This window comes from Pleurodeles waltl, chromosome 8 (assembly GCF_031143425.1).
Source record: "Pleurodeles waltl isolate 20211129_DDA chromosome 8, aPleWal1.hap1.20221129, whole genome shotgun sequence".
NCBI lineage: Eukaryota > Metazoa > Chordata > Amphibia > Caudata > Salamandridae > Pleurodeles > Pleurodeles waltl.
In genome coordinates this window covers 695,828,013-695,848,074 of record NC_090447.1, presented here as the reverse complement: position 1 = coordinate 695,848,074, position 20,062 = coordinate 695,828,013, and the positions used below count along the sequence as shown (strand labels likewise).

General features: G+C 46.4%; 1 protein-coding gene across 1 annotated transcript in view; it reads left to right on the top strand.

Moving 5' to 3' along the window:
* The window catches only part of KLHL15 (kelch like family member 15), a 179,860-nt gene extending 167,992 nt beyond the window's left edge, over window positions 1-11,868 (top strand). Inside the window, exon 3 of the mRNA XM_069204822.1 lies at window positions 10,348-11,868. Coding sequence (XP_069060923.1) covers window positions 10,348-11,457 — 1,110 coding nt within the window. The 3' untranslated portion in view covers window positions 11,458-11,868. The remainder of the gene's footprint in view (window positions 1-10,347) is intronic.
* The last annotated feature ends 8,194 nt before the right edge of the window (window positions 11,869-20,062 follow it).

Here is a 20,062-nt window from a genome sequence, read left to right as displayed (position 1 = left end):
AAGTTGGGAGGTGAGAACCATGGGCTTATAAACTATATTGTGCAAATGCCCAATTGTAAGACGCTTACTAGACTTGGCCCTTAAATTAGCAAAAGAAACAGTTACTATCCGCTGTAAATAACCCCCTCCTCTGAACCCTGACCAGTGGAGGAGCTTGTCCATCTCCTGGGCAATAGCTGAGGCAGCAGCTTTACACAGCAAGGACGCTAGGGAATTGCTCTGGCAACCGATGGCCCCAGGCTTGAGGTCCTATTCTCTAAATTGAGAGACCGACATTTTGAATCATCCCCAGAATCTCTTAAAACAAGTTCTTGAATTGTACTATGTACCATGAGAGCCCACTCCCCTTTTTAGGTAACTCCACTCACCGCCCATATTGCATCCGTTTCCTTCTGGCGATACTGATAACTTTCTTTTCTCTACCCCTGCTCTTTCCCTACGCCCTCATACCCCTGTTCTTCTCACTCCCTCTCACATGTGAGGGTCACAGATTCACACACTGGAAGCCAATTTTTGGCATTTGAGCTTGATGGTTGATATCAAAACAGGTGAACATTTTTTTACTACATGCATGTACTTGTGTTATGTTTGTTCAAAAACTCAATAATTAAACGTGTTAAAAAAGAAGCCTTAATTTACTGGATACCGCACTGATGGGTTTAACTGTTAGGCTTTTCAAGACATTTCTAAATTATGTTTTCCCCTCCCATTCATAGTTCAAATTATGTAATCTATAATCTTCATTGTTGAAAATATTGATTTTCTGTACATTATATATGTCTAAGGACAAACATCAGATGTTCTGATCAATAATTGCATATACTGCTGACATATGGTTTGCAAGTATACTGCCTTATCAAGGCTCATATTGAGATTTTTTAATTTTAGGTTGTCAGTTCCCACTTTTCATTAGACAAAATAACCTGTGATAATGCCCCAAATCCAGAGTGGTCGTATCTCCCTCAGCATTTCCATATACCCTTTTTATTAACGTGTGTTTATTTTTCCACTTGTAGCTGCTTTCAAGTTTTCATGCCTTGAACAATTTACCATCTTCATTTACGTGCTATTCTCCCATCTACCCTTCAACAAGGCTAGTATATAAATTCATTTACTTCATGTATTTGAAATAAAATCTGAACCATGGTGACCGTTTTAGTTTTTTGCTGTGTTTATAATTACTGGGTACACTCAGTCTGATAGAGGGGACTGATTCAGACATGTGAATCTATAAAAGACACCCACGCTAGAGAGCCATTATTACAGGTTCGTAACTTGTTATAGGTTTGGTTTGATAGTTAAGTTTAACTATGAAGTTTTGATTGCCTTTATACTTTGCCTAGTATCAGAATTATCAATACGGTATTGACTGCGAGGGGGGTGTGGCTAAGATGGCGACCGGAGCGGCAGCGTAGTTTGGAGCTCCGCTCCTGGCCAAAGAAATCTCCTTCTTCCAGGCGATTACCGGCTTCCCCCGGTAGGTCGCCATAAACCCTGTCACCCCTGGCGCTTCGGATTGAGACGGACTGTGGCAGGGAGTGATCAGAAGGGGAAGTGACGCCTTGTTTACGGCGCAGAGTAGGCCAAGTCTGTGCGGCCGGCAGCGAAGGTGGGCGCCAGCTCTGGTGAGCGCACAGGAGAATACTGCTGGGGCCGGACGGCTTCCCGCTCGAGGTGAGCATTGGGAGGTGAGCGGCCCAATGCTGGTGGCGGCTGGAGGTGCTTATGGACCCACACCCTCGCAGACGACGGGCCGGGGCCTGTGAGTCGTGCCCCAGCAGTGCTCTTCAGGCCGCAGCCTGTGAGTTGCACCTCAGCGGGGCTGTTCGGGCCACAGCCTGTGCTGTGCCGGACAGGCGGGAGCGGGAACTTGCAGACCGTGGCGGAGGAGGAGCCCGTCGCCTGCTTGGTGACCCGAGAGGCACAGCCATGCTGGGGTACCTCGAGGTTCAACCCAGCGGCCGATGGGCTGGTAGAAACGCCCTGACATTGTGGCTTGGTGGCGGCGAGGGAGCCTGATGGGACCAGATCACAGGGCCCAGTAAATGGACCGGGCCTTGGGGACTAACTGAGCGAGACCCCCCAGACAACGCTACAGCGAGGAGGCGATGAGTGGCAACACCATCTCCGTGCCTCCCCAACAGAGATACTGCAAGGCGTCTGAGATACGTCGCATTTAGACTGTACTAAAGTTTAAGAGACACAAGATATCCTAGGCGAACACCACACCGGGAGGCACAGGCCTCAATCAGCCCTAAATAGTAGTGTGCATCAACAAGGACGGGAGCCCTCTTTGTGATCCGTGGCCTCCTTAGGGGTCGCTCGTCACCACTCACCCTGTAGGTGCTGATTGTGCCACACCGACCGACGCACCATTTGAAGGGCAACCCGCCATGGAGCGCCCCAACGATTAGTGTCTGACTGGGCAAGCCAAAAGATACTAAGAAACCAGCGGCGACTATAGACATGCCAGACACCCCACGTGTGGGCCCGGACGAAACCTCCCAGACCCTACAGCAAATGGATGCCATGCTACACATTCATACATCGCAATTTGAAAAGGTACTACAGACCATATTGGATACCAAAAACACCCTGGAGACGAAGATTGACGCAGTGACACTTGATGTTAATTTACAACGTGCAGACCATCGCACATTATCCGAGAGAGTCACGGAAACAGAGAAAGAAGTGGCTGAGTTGCACCACACCTTGAAGGAGCTTCAAGAGAAGATGATCCACTTGTCTTCGGAGGTTGACACTGAGTCGCAGAGTGAAGATCACAGCGTAACAACATCCGTCTGGTTTGATTTCCGGAGCGTGCGGGGAGGGCTCGAACGCTGAACTGTTCCTGGAGCAGTGGTTTGATGACACGGTTCTACAGGACAAAATCCCGAAATTCTTCTCGGTGGAACAAGCACACAGAGTGCCGGGCAGGCCCCCGCCACCGGGGGCCCACCCCTGCCTATTAATAGCCCTCTTGCTGAATTACAGGGACAGGGATCTGGTGCTTCAGCTTTTTGGTAAAGACGGCCTGTGGAAATTTGAAAATGCACTCATAACTGCCTATCCAGACTTCACCGCTGAAATCCAAAAGAAACGCAGTTCCTTTCTATCAGGTGAACCAATGACTTTGGGCACACAACATCAAGTACGCCCTCCTGTATCCTGCGAAACTTCGTGTACAGGATGACTCCAAAATACGTATTTTCGCCTCCTCTGAAGACACTTGGACCTGGCTCCATGCCAAAGGACTTGCTCAACCTACACACATCCAGAGGAATCCGGGAGGCAATGGTCGACCCCCAAAGGGAAACGTGAACGCCGTGCACGGATGAGAGCCAATCCCACACCGGCCCAGGCGGTGGAGGAACAATCTTGTGCGCTGCTTGAGGCCACGCAGTTTGTGACTAATCCATTCTCTGCCCTGCGTGAGCCCATGGACTCTTAGACACTGATTGGGGAGACTGATCTGACTCCAAGGACTCTCCTCACGGCCCACTGCTCACCCCGTGTTCTGCAGATGATATCTGAGATAGGCTCCTTACATTGCAGGAACTCACGCACCCGGTGGATCCCTTTTGTTAACTTCCTGGTGAGAAATAGGTCGCATTACCTGGGCCTACGGAGGGGCAACGTCAAGACTTTGTGTCAGTCCCCAGACTCCTTGGCGGTACCGTGTGGCAGCAGGACCCGGGCTGCTGTCCGGATGGCTGGGAGCCCAGGTCTTATTGCCAGGCTTTCACTCCCTGTGTCTTATCCCGTATGGACCAGTTCTTCCCAACGCCTGCTTACAGGCTATGTTATGTTTTTGGATGTATGTTGTTAGTGAACCATAAGGTTGGTCTCCTGTTAGACTCGTACAGGTTTTTCCTTTTATATTCTCTTGAGTGTTTTGTTATTGCCACTAATCATTATTAGAGAGAAGGGAACGGGGCGTGATTACAGTGAGGTATTATACTCCCAGAGTGGACACAGACAGTCCTTGCTGGGATGGGTGCAGATCGGACTCTTGGGGACCTCTCACAGATTCGCACTATTACACAGACATGGCTACACAAACACAAGTATATGCACCACGCTACAATGTGATCACATGGAACGTAAGGGGCATGGCCACACAGCGTAAGAGACAGCATATCCACACATACCTGAGGTGCCACCTAGTGCATAACATTTGTCGGAGTCAGGCTCTAGCTGGAAAGGCCAAACCTTTAGAACCACCTCCTCATCATTCGCCCGCGGCGTGGCAATTTGGATTGCCCCCGGAGTACCCTACGATGTTGACCACTCACAAGTGGACCCCAACTGTAGATATGTAGTGAGCAAGGGTTGTCTTGGCAGTGCACCACTGTCCCTTGTGGCACTATACGCACCCAACACTAACCAAAGATGCTTCTTGAATACGACGACTGCTGGTCTGCTAAGGGACTCTGCTAGGGAGAGCCTATGGGGGAGAGATTTCAACTGTGCTCCTGACGGCCACCGTAACTGCTCCTTCCCCCCGCTACTGAGTGCACCGAGTAGACACATCTCTCATGAGTTTGAGGCCTGGAGGGTGGAGAATGGTTTATGTGACTTATGGCGAATGGGACATCTAATAGAGCGTGAATACTCATTTTATACCCCCCCCCCCCCCCCCTCTGTTCACGACCTTCACACTAGAATAGATCTGATTCTGGCACCATCAACAATGGTGCATAGGGTACACGGCTCTGATTACCTTGCACGCACTGCATCAGACCACTGCCCCTTAAAGGTGGTCTTAGGATGGGGCTGTCCGAACACACATATACCTACGTGGCGCTTGCAGGTTGAGGCGTTGTCTGACCCCCCCCCCGCGAAGAACTTGCCACGTGTTTATACACCTACTTTTCACATAACACAACGGCACATCGAGCAACAGAATGGGATGCACATAAAGTAGTAGTACGTGGCCACTGCATGGCCACCTCTGTGGGGATCCAGTGGGTATTGATCCGGGAGCTGGCCGTATTAGAGTCTTAAATGCAGACAGTAGAGGTCGCTGTGGCCAGTGGCGAGATGCCCCCCAAGGAGCTTTGCTCTTTGCGGGCCAATCATAGTGAGACTGATGCCAGACTGGGCTAACATGATTACAGACACTACATGACATGATAATATGCGGAGGGTGACAGATTGGGCCGCTTGTTGGCTTGGCTAGTCCGAGATACCCCACAGCGTTCACCCATAGGGGCAATCAAAACTTGCTATTCCTACTATCAGAGGCTATAAGCTCCCCCCCCCCCCCACCACCCCCCTTCCAACTGGGCGAGCATCCAGCTTCCTGGATTCTCTCCCCCTGTCGCGCTTGGGCGGCTGCACTCAACGGTCCCATTTGCATGGAAGCGATACGTCTCGCACTAACCCAAATGGCTCGAAACAAGGCACCGGGCACAGATGACTTGCCAATAGAGTATTGCATGATACAGGTGAGCCACCTCTTGCAGCCCATGCTCACTATGCTTAATGAATTGCACGACTGTGGGCAGCTACCGGGATCTCTATGTGAGGCCCTTATAGCGGTGCTCCCGAAGACTGGCCGGGATCCTCTTGATGTCAGGTTGTACCGCCCGCTCTCTGCTGAACACAAATTGTAAGGTCCTGGGGAAAATACTAGCTAATAGACTCCTCCCATTTATCCCGCAACTGATCCATGAAGATCAATCCTGATTTATTACGGGCAGAAACACATTCCTGAACATCAGGAGACTGCTTTGCATATTGTACAACAATTCAGGGACTTACCGTCGAGGAGTAGCCATATCGTTAGACATTGAGAAGGCGTTTGATACACTGATCTGGGACTTCCTCATCAAAGCGCTGGGTGCAATGGGATTTATCAACGGGTATATAACATGGATCACTACATTATACTCTAGCCCATCGGCTCGAGTCTAGACTGGGCAAATCATTTCAGACCCATTCCCCATATACAGGGGCACTAGACAGGGATGTCCGCTCTCCACTTTTGTTTGCCATAGCTATAGAGCCCCTGGCTGCCAAACTTCGCAAACATGTACGCCAATGGGGATTTCCGGAATTACACACACACCACATTATATCCTTATATGCAGTCAACGCCTTGATTTATTTGCAAGATGATGTGGTCTCCATGCCGGGGGTGATGGACACACTAAATTTATTTGCCGAAATCTCCGGACGGCGAGTAAATTGGTCTAAATCCTGCATATTCCCCTTAATGCCTGTCCCCCTGAATCCCAGCCGGACCTACCAGAGTACCACTTACCATGGTGTCATACCACATTTAAGTATTTAGGAATTCATGTATATTACTCAGTGGATGACATTAAAGAGGGCAACATAGACAGGACTATTCGTTCCATACAGTATTCGCTTCCCTTCTGGGGATCTCTCCCTCTATCATCCCTGGGCAGAGTAGCTATAGCCAAAATGATCATCCTTCCTAGACTATTATACCATTTTGCAACGCTACCGGTAGTTCTCCCCTGCTCATTCTTTAAGTCCCTACAGAGTATACTAAATGGTTTATTACGGGAAAAGGACAGACGTTGCGTAGCGTTGACGACGACGACAATACATGCAGGATAATGGGGGCCTAGGTATGCCTAATTTCGAATTGTATTACGCTGCCACCCAGCTACAGTTGCCTATTAGCTGGACAGAGGAACATCACACAGCAGAGCAGAAAATGAGGATGGATACACTTGCCCCGACACCATTGTCTGCCTGGTTATTGGTAAGGGCATGCTCCACACATCGCAGTAACGTCATACTAGATACTGATAAAACATGCTGGCTGCGCTACGTTCATGGTAAGGGTCCTAATATGCCATACTCACCATTGATTCTACTGCTATGCTTGCCTAGAACCTGTGACCTGCCAGCGCACCACAACATGACTCCATGGCGGGAAGCGGGTCTTGAGAGAGTGGGTGATTTCTACCCAGAAGCTACACTGCTAACGTTTAACGAACTAGTAGAAAATACGGGGATACATGCGGGTGCCTTTCTGACATATTGCACAATACAACATTTACTGCGAACACGTGGGACATGGGAGATGACGAACCCCAGACGTCACAGATTCTCACGTTGACCCTATCCATTAGGGACACCAAAAAAGTGATATCACGGCTATACACTATGCTATTGTCGGAGGCCTTCCCGAGTCTAGAGCTCACACGATCTTGCTGGGACGCAGTACTCCCTACTCCTCTGTCGCAGAAAGCTTGGAAAACAGTGCTTTCCTCCATTAAATGTGTTTCACGGAACCCTAGGCTCCAATACACCCAATTTAACTACTTACACCAATCCTACTTGTCCCCTTCCCGCATAAAATGCATGTTCCCCACGTCGGACCCCGCGTGCCCCTGATTCGCAAAACCAGCAGCGGACTTTTATCATATGGTCTGGGATTGCCCACCACTGGCAACGGCATGGCGACACATTACCGAAACAACTGCGGAAATTACTGACCATGCACTGACGCCGAGCCCAGAGTCCTGCTTGCTGGGACGGCGTCGTCACACCAAAGGAGACAAACAACTACATAGATTTATTGATTTGGCCTTCATAACTTTTAACCGCCTAATAGCAACTCACTGGAAGGCTCCACACGCCCCTAACTACGCCAAGTGGCTACACGACCTGCTTCAGTGGTCCCGCACGGAGGCCTAAACCCTATGGCTTTAACAATTCAGGGTATTGTCAGACGGAGGTTGTGAAATTTGGGATGCTTTCACTGTTCACATTGAAGCTAAAAATGACACACACACACCCTGAACACTCCGAGGCCACTGCCACATCTTCTAGATAGGCACACTGCATTTCTGCTCTAAGGATCAGATCACGCTGCTAGTGAGAATCCATCTGCTTCCTCGAGGTGTACCCCACCATTGCCCACGCTCACACATATATGATGCTACCTAGACACCCTCATTGGCCCCGGTCGCATGGGATGTGCCCCGCTTCGCTACACCAGGACCGCCACATGGCATCACTGAGCCCATCTAGAGGACAAGGAAATACACACTAATCCACTATAGCGCAATTGATCCTATAATCAAATGATGGCTCCCCACCTATTTAAATTATTCTGGAATACTTACTCTTGATATGTGGCACAGTTAGATGTTGTATTCTTAATTGTTCTTTTTTTAGATATGAATATTCTTTATCTCTGTACCTTTATTTCCCATTTATTGCTGTATATGGTTCTCGTCATGCTCGACTGTATTAAAACCAATAAAGAAATACATGAAAAAAATACGGTATTGACTGCTACTTCAATGTCCAGAAGCACTAAAGCCATGATTCATGTGGCAATGAGGGATTGTAACTATGGTTAGTAGGTAGGAACCGTTCTTCCCCTTGATTTCCCTACAGCAAGATTCCAACTATACCACTTCTTTAGTGCTTTGCTGGATTTCTGCATTCTTCTGAAGATCAGATCATTGCAGAGATGCTCCTTGGAGGTAGTTGAGCATGTCAGAGTTCTGGTCTTGTGGTTTCATGCCATTTGCTCTTGTGTTGGTCTTCTGTGCTTCGGTTTGCAAGGATTCATTGTCCTACCACAATGCATGTTCCTAACCTGAAGGCAACTCGTGGTCCTTTTCTGCTTGCAGTCTGAGCCCTTTTCCAGAACAGATAACAGACCCCTTCACATCCTGTTTTTAAAAGGAGAAAGGAAAAAACAGAAGCGTTGTGCTTACATAGAGGTAAGATGCGTTTTTGTGGATTCTTGTTGACACTGAAATGGAGCTTAGGCAGACATTTAGCAAATGAAAGTAAGCAGTAATGTGTAGATGGCACATTTTCTAATTCCACCCTTCATCTCTTCTGAAGAAAAAAACTTAAAAGGGGCTTAGAGCCCACCTATTACTTACCATTGATTGGCTTCCACATCACTCTCACTTCCTTGCTTCCTATTGGTTGGCAGCATCATTCTCCTCGCCTCTGGCTTCCTCCTGGGCTTTGTCTTCTTGTCCTTGAAATTGAGCATTGACCAAGTACTGCTACCTCTGGACAGTGTCCTTCCACTGGCCACAGGCACCTTCATGTAATCTTTTTTTTAAATTTACTTTTCAGCACCCCCATGCCTATGTTCTTTTCAATTTACTCACTCCCACCTTTATTTCTCCCCCTCCCTCTCTTGTGTTTTTGTTTGCAGATTTATATAGAACTAACTTGACTCAATTGTTTAGGGGAGCTTGACATGAGCACCAGTTACATTACACAAGGACATATTCATTTTTTATTTTTAGGCACACGGAGATTAAGTAGTTTGCCCAGAATCACATGATGTTGAGCTGCATCCGCAACTTGAACCCAGTTCCCGGGTTAGCAGCTCTGTCTGTTACTCCACATCTTCTTCCCAGGGAATGGGGGTTGCTTGCCACCCCCTAAACCCCTATGCTGATTTAAGGCATATTGCACAGCACCACGGGCTGCTGTGCAACCTGCCTTAAAGTAAATAAAAACAAAGAGCTGCAAAGCGGTCAACACTGGCTGCACCATAAGCATTTTGTTTTCATTTACTTTAAGCCATGTTGGACAGCAAACTACCCAGCTGTGCAACATCTTAAAAAAAATAACAAAGCCAAATAGCTGCAACATGGCTTAAAGTAAACAAAAACAAAAAACCTTTACTACGAGGTCAGCGCTGACCGAGCCATAGCACTTTGTTTTAATTTACTCTGAGTCATGTTGCACAGCAGCATGCACTGTTCTGCAGTGTCTTAAAAAACATGGATAACGCCAATAGGTCCCGCATAGGGGAAACCTATTGGCTTTGCCAATGCTTGTTAACACCAGCTCCATCATTTCAGGTCTTAGTTTAGAGAAAATTATTAAAATGGTTAAGCTGTAGAATTCACCGCAATTTGAAGATGCCACTGCATTCATAATATTAGAGTTTTTGTGCTTGAACACACACAAATTAATACATTCTTCATTACAAGAAGTTAAAAAACCAAAATGCTTGTTTTTTCTCAGGAGGACTGAAAGTAAATGGTGGGTCATTTGAAATGTATTCATCCCAAAGCCCTTCTCTTCTTTTCTCTTGTGCGTCATTTTAGACACCAGTTTGTTTGCAGTCCTTAACCATTGCACTGTGGCTCCTTGTGTACAATTGCTTTTTCTTGTGATTGAAATGACTATACATGGACTATTATTACAAAACAGTTGCGTTTACCTGACCCTTTGCCATGCACTATCCCCTTAATTAGAATTTATTTACATTTGTAAATAGCGCTTTACTGGCTCATTTTGATTTTTTCTAAGCTCTAGTGGTTTAAGAACCAACAATTAACTCTTATCTTCTTCCTCCCCAAATCATGTCTCTAGGTAAAAACCTCAGAATTTTATCGTTATTCTCGGCAGCTGCGGCATGAAGTGGAACAAGCCATGAACTACTTTCACAGCATTCACCATCAGCCTTTAATGGAAATGAAAGCTAACCGTATCCGTTCAGCCAAACCTCAAACTGCAGTTTTCCGAGGAATGATAGGACACAGCATGGTAAACAGCAAAATTCTTCTCCTACATAAACCAAAGGTCTGGTGGGAGCTAGAAGGTCCAAACGTGCCCCTTAGGCCAGACTGCCTTGCTATTGTCAATAACTTTGTGTTCCTGTTAGGTGGGGAAGAATTGGGGCCGGATGGAGAGTTTCATGCGTCCTCCAAAGTATTTCGTTATGATCCACGTCAAAATAGTTGGCTGCGCATGTCGGACATGTCTGTCCCCCGCTCAGAGTTTGCTGTTGGGGTCATTGGGAAATATATCTATGCTGTAGCAGGGAGAACTCGGGATGAGACATTTTACTCAACAGAGCGCTACGACATCACCGAGAACAAGTGGGAATTTGTTGACCCTTACCCAGTCAACAAGTATGGTCATGAAGGAACAGTGCTTGGTAATAAGTTGTTTATAACAGGTGGAATAACATCGTCTTCTACTTCCAAGCAAGTGTGTCTCTTTGACCCCAGCAAGGAAGGAACAGTGGAACAGCGAACTAGGAGGACACAAGTTCTCACAAACTGCTGGGAGAACAGATGCAAAATGAATTATGCAAGATGTTTTCATAAAATGCTTTCTTACAATGGGAAGCTTTATGTCTTTGGAGGTGTTTGTGTGATTTTGAGGGCTTCCTTTGAGTCCCAGGGGTGCCCGTCAACAGAGGTTTATGATCCGGACACAGACCAGTGGACTATTCTAGCATCAATGCCCATTGGTAGGAGTGGTCATGGCGTTGCTGTTTTGGACAAGCAGATTATGGTGCTCGGCGGCCTTTGTTACAATGGTCATTACAGCGACTCAATCCTCTCTTTTGATCCTGAAGAGAATAAATGGAAGGAAGATGAATATCCTCGGATGCCTTGCAAGCTGGATGGTTTACAAGTGTGCAGTCTTCATTTTCCTGAATATGTGTTAGAGCATGTTAGACGTTGTAGTTAAGAACATACCAACTGCTTTTTTTTTTTTTTTTTTTTAAAGCAATGAAAGTGTTGTGCATCTGGGGTTTGCAATGGTTGTAGTCGCTACTGAATCCGAAGTAGAGGTGCACCTCAATGAGAGTTTGACATTAGATGGGTCAGGTTGCAAATGTTATTTTACAATAATGGATGGATCGAGATAGTTCGTTTCTTATAATGTATGGTCATCTTTAATTTTTATTCTGTTTAAGTTATGAACTACCATAGCGTATGTTGCAACAAGCAATTCACCTAAAATAGTTATTGGCACCATGGACGCTAAATATCAGAGTCGGAGGTTGTTGGAAAAGCTTTCCACTTTTTAATTGTCAAAGCCGGCTGTTAAGCAGTTTTGATTGTGAAAACTTACAATTAAATTAAATGTTTTTCTATGCTTCTGATTAAGAACTCTTATGCCAATTCCACCTTGTTTCAAGGTACATTAGCATGTACCTGCAGACAGACTAATTGTTTCGCTGGGAAGATATTTTCTGTCAACCTACCTGACTGCATGTCTTTACATTCCTTGAGTTTTTTCGTTTTGGAGTGATACCATCTAGGAGAACGCTACAGACAGTCTGGAAAGTACACTGGCCAGTTTTTCTGCACACCCTTACATTACTGTACTGATTGTGTGCTGCCATTTCATCTCTGCAAAAAAAGAGTCACAAAAAGCGGAAGGTCTTGGAAGCTTTACAGCTATTAACAAGTATTATACATGGCCTTTTATTTAAATCTGGGCCACGTTCTCACTTTTGCAGCATCATAAGGCATTGGGTATTGCAGCAGGTCTGGGGGAATTCGCTTTACATGCTACTGACTTAAGTTTAACAGAACACGAACGTTCTTAGTTTTCCTGCTTTCTTTGCCTCCCAAGTTCTTTGCAAATCCTGCTGCTGCAGATAGGATCAGAAACAAATATTCAAAATATATAATTTTATCTGTGGGTACCCGGTGCGTTTGTGCCATCTATGTACCGGTATTGAAAACAATTATTTTACGGGAACAAGTTTAACAGGTTTCTCTGTGCTCCCCTGCCTATGCTTTTTAATATGAAATTCCATTTTTAGTGGGTCAAGCAATACAGAAATTATTTTTTTTGCCCAGGATATTGCTACACCATTATTGAGTTTCAAATCTTTAATCATGTCGAAAAATGTTCTGATCCTGTCTACGGTTGTAGCATTAGTAGAAGAGAGCTGTTGTTATCTTAATTTATCTACACACTCCAATAGGGCTTGTGTTGGCTTCAGGCCGTGTCATCAGTGCATCTTAAATAGCCTTCTGGAAAGGCATGGTGGTACTTTCAGTGGTCTGTGGATGGTAAAATAAAGTTTTAAAATAATATCTTAAGAAATAGGTTTGACTGCTTTGCAGTCGAGGCATCATGATTACAGCGTAAGAAACCGTATGCAGTCAACATGTTTTTAAAGCGCTCTGTTTTATTTAAAGATAATTAGTTCTTTTGTATTTTCAGACATCGATTCATCAAATAGGGTGAACTTCTTTTTGGTAACATTCCATCTAAAGGTACCTCCACCCAGCGGAAAGTTTAATGTTGTTACACAATGTGTAGGAATCTGGTTCCAGTAGAGACTTCCTGTTGATTGTACCATGGCCTGTGTCTCTCAGAGATTTGTTGGAGCGTGGGCCTATCCCCATTCTTCTATATGCTACAGTCCTTAGAGGTATAACTCCAAGGCTGTTGCTTTTGACATGGATGTGCACAGCATAGTATTTATGAAGAACCTGTTGGGGGTATGTCGGCATATTACTGTCATGATTATACTTGTTTTCTTAGTTCTTGTTTTATTTCCTAAACATGGCCATTAAACCACATCCTTGGAGGGCAGGCCATGCTTAGTAGAAAATAAACATGTGGGAAGTGGATGGGAACGATCAGTGACACACACGGACACGGTACAGTAATGGGCAAATTTTGTTGCAAAATAAAATTCTCGTTGATACCCCTTTTAGGAGAAATGTCATCTGGTACTACCTACAAATACAGGTATTACCAACTAGTTGTAAACGAAGAGCAGGAGCTAAAAGTATCCGAATTCCATGAAATCCCAATGACTGTTTTTTGTATTTGGGGGTAATATGCAGCAGGTCTGTTCTCGGCCTTATCATTGCAATTGTCTTTCTTTTGTGTGTCTATTTTTTTACAGCAAACATCTAAACCTACAAAGCCAACATGCTCCTTGGTGTGAACCAAGTGACCGTTATGGCACACATATTTCATCTTTCACACAATATTTCACTTTGGCTTGACCTCCCTTTGTCAGTCTTTTTTGTTGTTTTAGGTGTTGCGTCATCCTGGCATTTATTACAAATACTAAAATACTAAATAACTGGAAACATCTTTGAAATTGAACTAATAAATGAAGATTTCACATATGAAGATTTCCAAAAATCTCTATATTCCAGAAAAGCAGACTCTCATTTGTGGAAAACCTTTGAAATGTATATGGATAAACAACCCTGGTAAGCCTCCAGAGCTATGAGGCAATACTATTGACAGACTGGGAATGTTTTTGTTACAGTGCCATTAACAGAGCCTGCCACAAGATCTGTCTTTGAGGGCCCATTCTGGTAATATTGGTTGCAGTGGATCAGTGTGCTATTAGTCTGACCTGGTCAGACAGGAAACGTGACCTATATAACAGCTGTTGTAATGTGATCTTGCAGATTTTTGTGTTGAGCAGTTCTTCTCTGATGATCATCAGAATGGTCTCCACTTCTTTGCAAAGGTGAAAAACCAAAAGTCAGTAAGAATTTTGATATGGCCTAAGTAGAAAAAGAGTTTTATGTTCACTTTTATATTTAGGATGTTGACGATGGATGGATGGAAGGTCAGAGATTATGGGTGCATGCCAAGCCTCAGGTTTGTGGAGTTAGTTCATAAAACCAATCAGGTGACGGAGGTAGTGAAACTACTGATCCCGCCTATCTCCCTTCTCCTCAAAATAGCCTGCCACTGTCTCAAGGAGCCCAACTGACCCAAACCCAGACCAGCTTGACCACGGATCATCGCATCTGGCAGGACAACACCCCTTAACCCTCAGAATGCCAACATGAGTACTTGTGGCCCCAAATGCACCATCAAGTGAGCCATTCAATAGCCTAACAAATAGAAAGCTAGACATTGAACTCTTGACAGGTTGCCAAATTATGCTCTAACATCGCAACATGTGCCAAAATCACAGTACAAAGTTGATGCACTCTTTATGATAGAGATTTCTAACTGCAGATTTCTCACCTTAGACTCTTCCCGAGGCACCAGAGGAGATCCGAAAAACCTTGCGCAGTATATCTGCTCACCAGGCAGTGGTGGTCAGCTCCATGTTGGTGACATCAGAAGTGATGTTGGAGTGCCCGTATCAGCGCCACCCTGGTGTGCTGACATCAGTTTCTCTCTTTCTGTGCCACCGACTCAGATCCGGAGGGATATCTCGGTCAATTTTTGACCAACTTTTTCTTACTTTTTTATCACTGTTTTTAAGATTTATGCTCCCAATGTGATAGGGACATCTCCCTGCTAAACCTTCAGGGTTTAACTCTTGCAGGAATTTTCACAGGTAGATTACAGTGTTTGATTCCCCATGTGGACTGCCTATGGTGCCTTGAGTAGGGACATGACCCCATGGTCTGCAGCGAGTGCAATTCGATTAATCCAAAAGCAATTCTCTAGCAGGTGATAAAGTTCCGGCAGCACGGCAAAAGAAGTCTTGTTTCTAGTCCTGTTTCTGCAGAAGATCTTGGAGCTGTTCCACTCCAAGACCTCATCGAAGTTGGGTAAGTCTTAGAACCACAAGAAAAAGAAGATAAAGCGTTCTTCAGCTTTCCCCTCTCAACCTCGTGCACCTAGGCTCTGCGGTTGCACTACACTTGCGGAGAGGGCATTAGGGTTTTATTCGTGCTACCCTGAGCTTCCCAGTGCTGGAGCGACGCCCACCCAACTTAAGAAATTCTATGACTCCATGCATATGCCATCTTTGGGCCACCAGATCCATGTGGTGCACCTTCGGAATCCACGAAGGCGAGAGGTGCCCTTTCTTGGTTACTTTCAGAGGGTTTGTCATCAGTACCAGCTGGTCCTTCTGGATCCACTACAGGCTCTGGATTGATGCCACCACGAGTGCCTCCATCCACCATAGATCCATCACACTTGGCACCGCTCAACAACAAGCCAATCGTAATACCAGATGCTGACACTGTGCAACCACTGTGCCAGAGTCATCCATGCACTACCACTCCCTGAACTTTCTACCTATTTACAGACCCTACTCTCATGGGGGGTGGGAGGTGTATGGTCCCCTTGAGGACACTGAAGAGGAAAACTGGTATGAGATGCTGGGTGACACCAGTGGTTTCAATACCTCCCTGGACTCTGGAATGCTTCCCCCTCTGGGCCAGCCTCCGGGGAAGGGCACATCTTTTGCCACTGTGATGCACAGGGCAGCTGAGGTCCTTGATCTCCAGCTGCTGGCTGTCGAGGTCAAGGCCGATGTCTTGACGAATGTGCTTCAACCTAGATTTGGCTCACCTGAGCCCCTGCTCACATTTATTGAAGCCCTCACCAGTGTGCTCCTGGGGGCCTGGGTAAAGCCTTACACAGCAGTTCCTGTTCACCAAATCATTACCGTTCAGCATCATCCCTCACTGGGAGACACAGTCTTCCTCGCACAGCACCCCTCCCCTGAGAGCCTGGTGGGACAGGCCTCTCAAACAAAACCTGAGTTTTCTTGCAACCACACCACCGGACAGGGAATCCAAGTGGCTGGGACACCTTTGGGAAGCTCATATTCTCCTCCGCCACACGTCTTGCAGTTGGTGAATACCCTATGCCTCCTGGGCCAATATTCCCATGCATTGTGGAACTTGGTTGCGCAGCTGCTTCTCTTGGTGCCTGAGGGGGGTAATGCCATTCTCAACCAAGCTTTGTGGACCGTAGCAATGTATTGAAGTTCACCATCTGGTGTGGACTGTCAAACTTCCTGGGTAAAGCCATGGCTTCTACAGTGGCTCTGCACCACTACGCCTACACCTGATTACGGTTCTTGGAGGATGTCCAAACATCACTGATCAGCATGCCCTTTGATGGCTCCCGCTTGTTTGGCAACAGGGCAAACACAGCTCTCAAGCACTCTTGTGAGACCAGGGTCACTGCCAGATCCATTGGAATCTCCTGATCACCTCAGCCACAACAGCAGTCCTGCTCCTACGCAGATACGGAAGGGGCAACTTTAGGTGTCCGCAGTGTCAGCAGTACCCAGTGCAACAGCCTGCACAGTTCTTTTGGGGAGGGTGCCGCAGACCCCATGAAGGACACAGGGACCCTTTCCAGCGTGATACCCAACTCTCTGCCACTCCAGCTTGTGCAGCCTCCAAGCCCCTCTAGCGTGCCCGACATTCAGCACAGCCATCCTGTTTGCAGCAGGATCAGGCATCGCCTGCCGAGTGGCCCACGATTACATCTAAGTAAGTGCTTCAGATCGTGAAATAGGTGTATGCCTTTCCGTTTGTGAAAACACCTCAGCCTCTCTCACCAACACAAGGACAGCTGTCAGAGGACCATCTCTCCTTACTCTGTCTGGAAGTGCAGGCTCTTTTGGCGAAATGAGCCATCGAGAGGGTGCCTGCACCAGAAGTAGGGCATGATTGTTATTCGCGCTATTTTCTGGTGCCAAAGAAAGACTGATGACTCCGCCCTATACTAGATCTGTGCCCTCAACTTCTTCCTGGGAAAAGAGAGATTCAAGATGCTTGTCTAGGCTCATGTTCTGCCTTCACTGGATCCTGGAGACGATGGTGGTGCTGGACCTGCATGATGTGCATCTCCACATCTCTGTCCTACTGGCCCACATTTGCTACCTCAGTTCACTGTGGGCCATAAACCTTTCCAGTTTTCTGTGCTTGCCTTTCGTCTCATGAGTGCCCTTCCGCTTTTCATGAAAGTGATGGTGGTGGTTGGAGCACATCTGCATAGGTCACGGATTATAGTGTTCCACAGCCGCAATTACTGTGGGTTGAAGGCAGGCTCTCCCCAGGGAATCCTTGCCTGCCTCCTGACTGAGGTGAGCCCTCTGCGTTTGCTGGGATTCACTATCAAAGTGCCATAGTCACGCCTGACACCCTCTCAGATGCTCTCTTTCAGCAGAGCCATTCTGGACACAGTGCAGTTCCACGCCTGTCCTCCGGATCAGCAAGTCGGAGATATTCAGGCTGATTCTGATGTTTCAGTCTCTTGCCAGAATTTTGGTGAGTCTGAGTTTGCGGGGATGCATGGCCACCTGCATCCTGCTGGTAAAGCATGCCCACTATCATATGCGGGCTCTGCATGAAGCATCAGGGAAATTTCTTTGACCTAGTCCAAATATTGGAGGAAACTGCAAATTATTTGCAGTAGTGATTGAAGCAACCGCAGTTTGGTCATCCGCAGACCCCTCTTTATTCCCCAACCAGAATTCACAATGTTGACAGATACATCACTCCTTGGTTGGGGCGCCAACACAGAGAAGTGGAAATCAGAGGGCTCTTGTCTCTGGCAGAGTCTCAACTCCACATCATTGTGATGGAGTTAAGGGTGTTTTGCTTGGCTTAAATGCCTTCCTTACATCCAAATGGGAAGGCTGGTTCAAGTTCAAATGTTCACAACAACACCACTGCCATATGGTATTGCAACAAACAGGGCGGGTTGGGATTGTGGACCCTCTGCCAGGCGGCTCTGCATCTCTGCAGTTGGCTGGAGCCCTAGGACATCTTCCTGGTGGTACAGCACCTGACGGCTCCCTAAACACCAGCATGGAAGAACTCCATTATCGATGCTTCACGAGTCACTAATTGAGTCTACATCAAGACGGGAGATTGCGGAGAACCTTGGCTGGATCTGTTCACTACCTCCTAGAACACACAATGTCATCACTTATGCGTGCTGGAATTTCCAAAGCAGCTCTTGCTCGGAGACACATTCCGCCTAAAGTTTTCAAGAAGATGAGGATTGACCTGGCCTAAGGCATCCTAGTGACTCTGGATTGGGCATGGAAAGTATAGAATCCAGAACTCCCCAATATGATCATCTATCTTGTGGTCAGGCTGCCTCTTCGGGGGAACCTCCTGTCGCTGCAGCAAGTCAGGGTTCTGCACTTGAACCTGCACTCGCTCCACCTTCATACCTGGAGAGTAAGTGGCAACAGTTGAGTGTTTTTGATCTCCCTCCTGAAGTTTGAAGATGTCATCCTGGCAGGTAGGCGTCCATTCACTAAAACTGTCTATGCCTGCCATTGGTATGTTTGTAGCATTGTGTTCCTCACACCATATGGACACATCTCTCTGCTCACTTGGAGTTTTTGCTGTTAATTCTATCTTTAGCCTGGTAAGACCTTGACCTGGGGAACGTTTAGGGTTACTGGTCTGCTATTCTGAGGCTGCTAAAACTGTTTCCTTCACCAGTTTTAACTTGTGTTTTTTTAAAGGTTTACAACATTGTTTTCTGCCTACTCCCTTTGTGATGCCCCAGTGTGGGATCTTTATTTGGTCCTCACTTACCTCATGTGTTCTTCCTTTGAGCCCCTGCACAGCTGTTCTTTGTGGCTCGTGAATTTCAAAATATTGTTTTCTGGTAGCCATTATCAACCAGGAAGGTCAGTGAGCTTCAGGCTCTGTTAGTTCACCCTTTGTACTCCTACTTCTTCCCAGACAAACCAGTTTTTTAGACGCATGCCTCTTTCCTCCCAAAAGTGGTCACCACACTTTCATATTGGCCAGAGCATTCCTCTGGCTGCTTTCTACGCACCTCCTCATTCTTTCAAGGAGGAGAGACTATTGTTTGGACACTAAAAGAGCTTTCTCCTCTAAATTGGTCACACCTAGGGACGTCAGGTGTATTTCCAACTTTTACTGAGTTCACTGGATCAAAAAAGGGAAAGCCTATGTTGAAACAGTCCATCTCCTAATGGATAGTACTCTGAATACAAATCTGAGAAGAGGCATCCCCCCTGTGGGCTCACTCCACCAAAGCTGTTAGAAGTCTCTTTCAGAAGAACAAGATACTTCCCTTCGGTAATGCTTTTTATGGTAGAGTCCCTGTCCAGCTGCAGATCCGTAACCGATTCTCCCTGCTCTGTGAACTGGGCTCTTCATCTAAAAGGTCCTGTTAGACACTGCAAGCTGGCCAAAACAGAAACCTTGGTTCTTATTTGGCGCTGCATTTTTGGTTTAGCGTACCGGGTTGGCACTTATAAGAGCACTGTGACGTCACTTCGGACACAGAGCTTAACACCACCACCCACCGGTATGCAGAGGTACCGCTCAAGATTTTCTGCTTCTAGTCTGATGCCTGGCGAATATTCTAACGTGTGGAATCTGTGGTTAGAAAGTCTCTACCAGAAAAAAGAGTTACTGAATGTAAGTAACTTAAATGAAATGGCATTGTGCAAACAAAATGCAGCAATATTGGCAAAGCTGTAACTCAAGACATTAGCATTATTGCTATCAGTTCAGTATTCTTATATCAAAAAACAATGGCCCTCATGGAGCTCATTTGGAAAAAACACTTACATAATCCATGTAATGAAAAAGCTGTG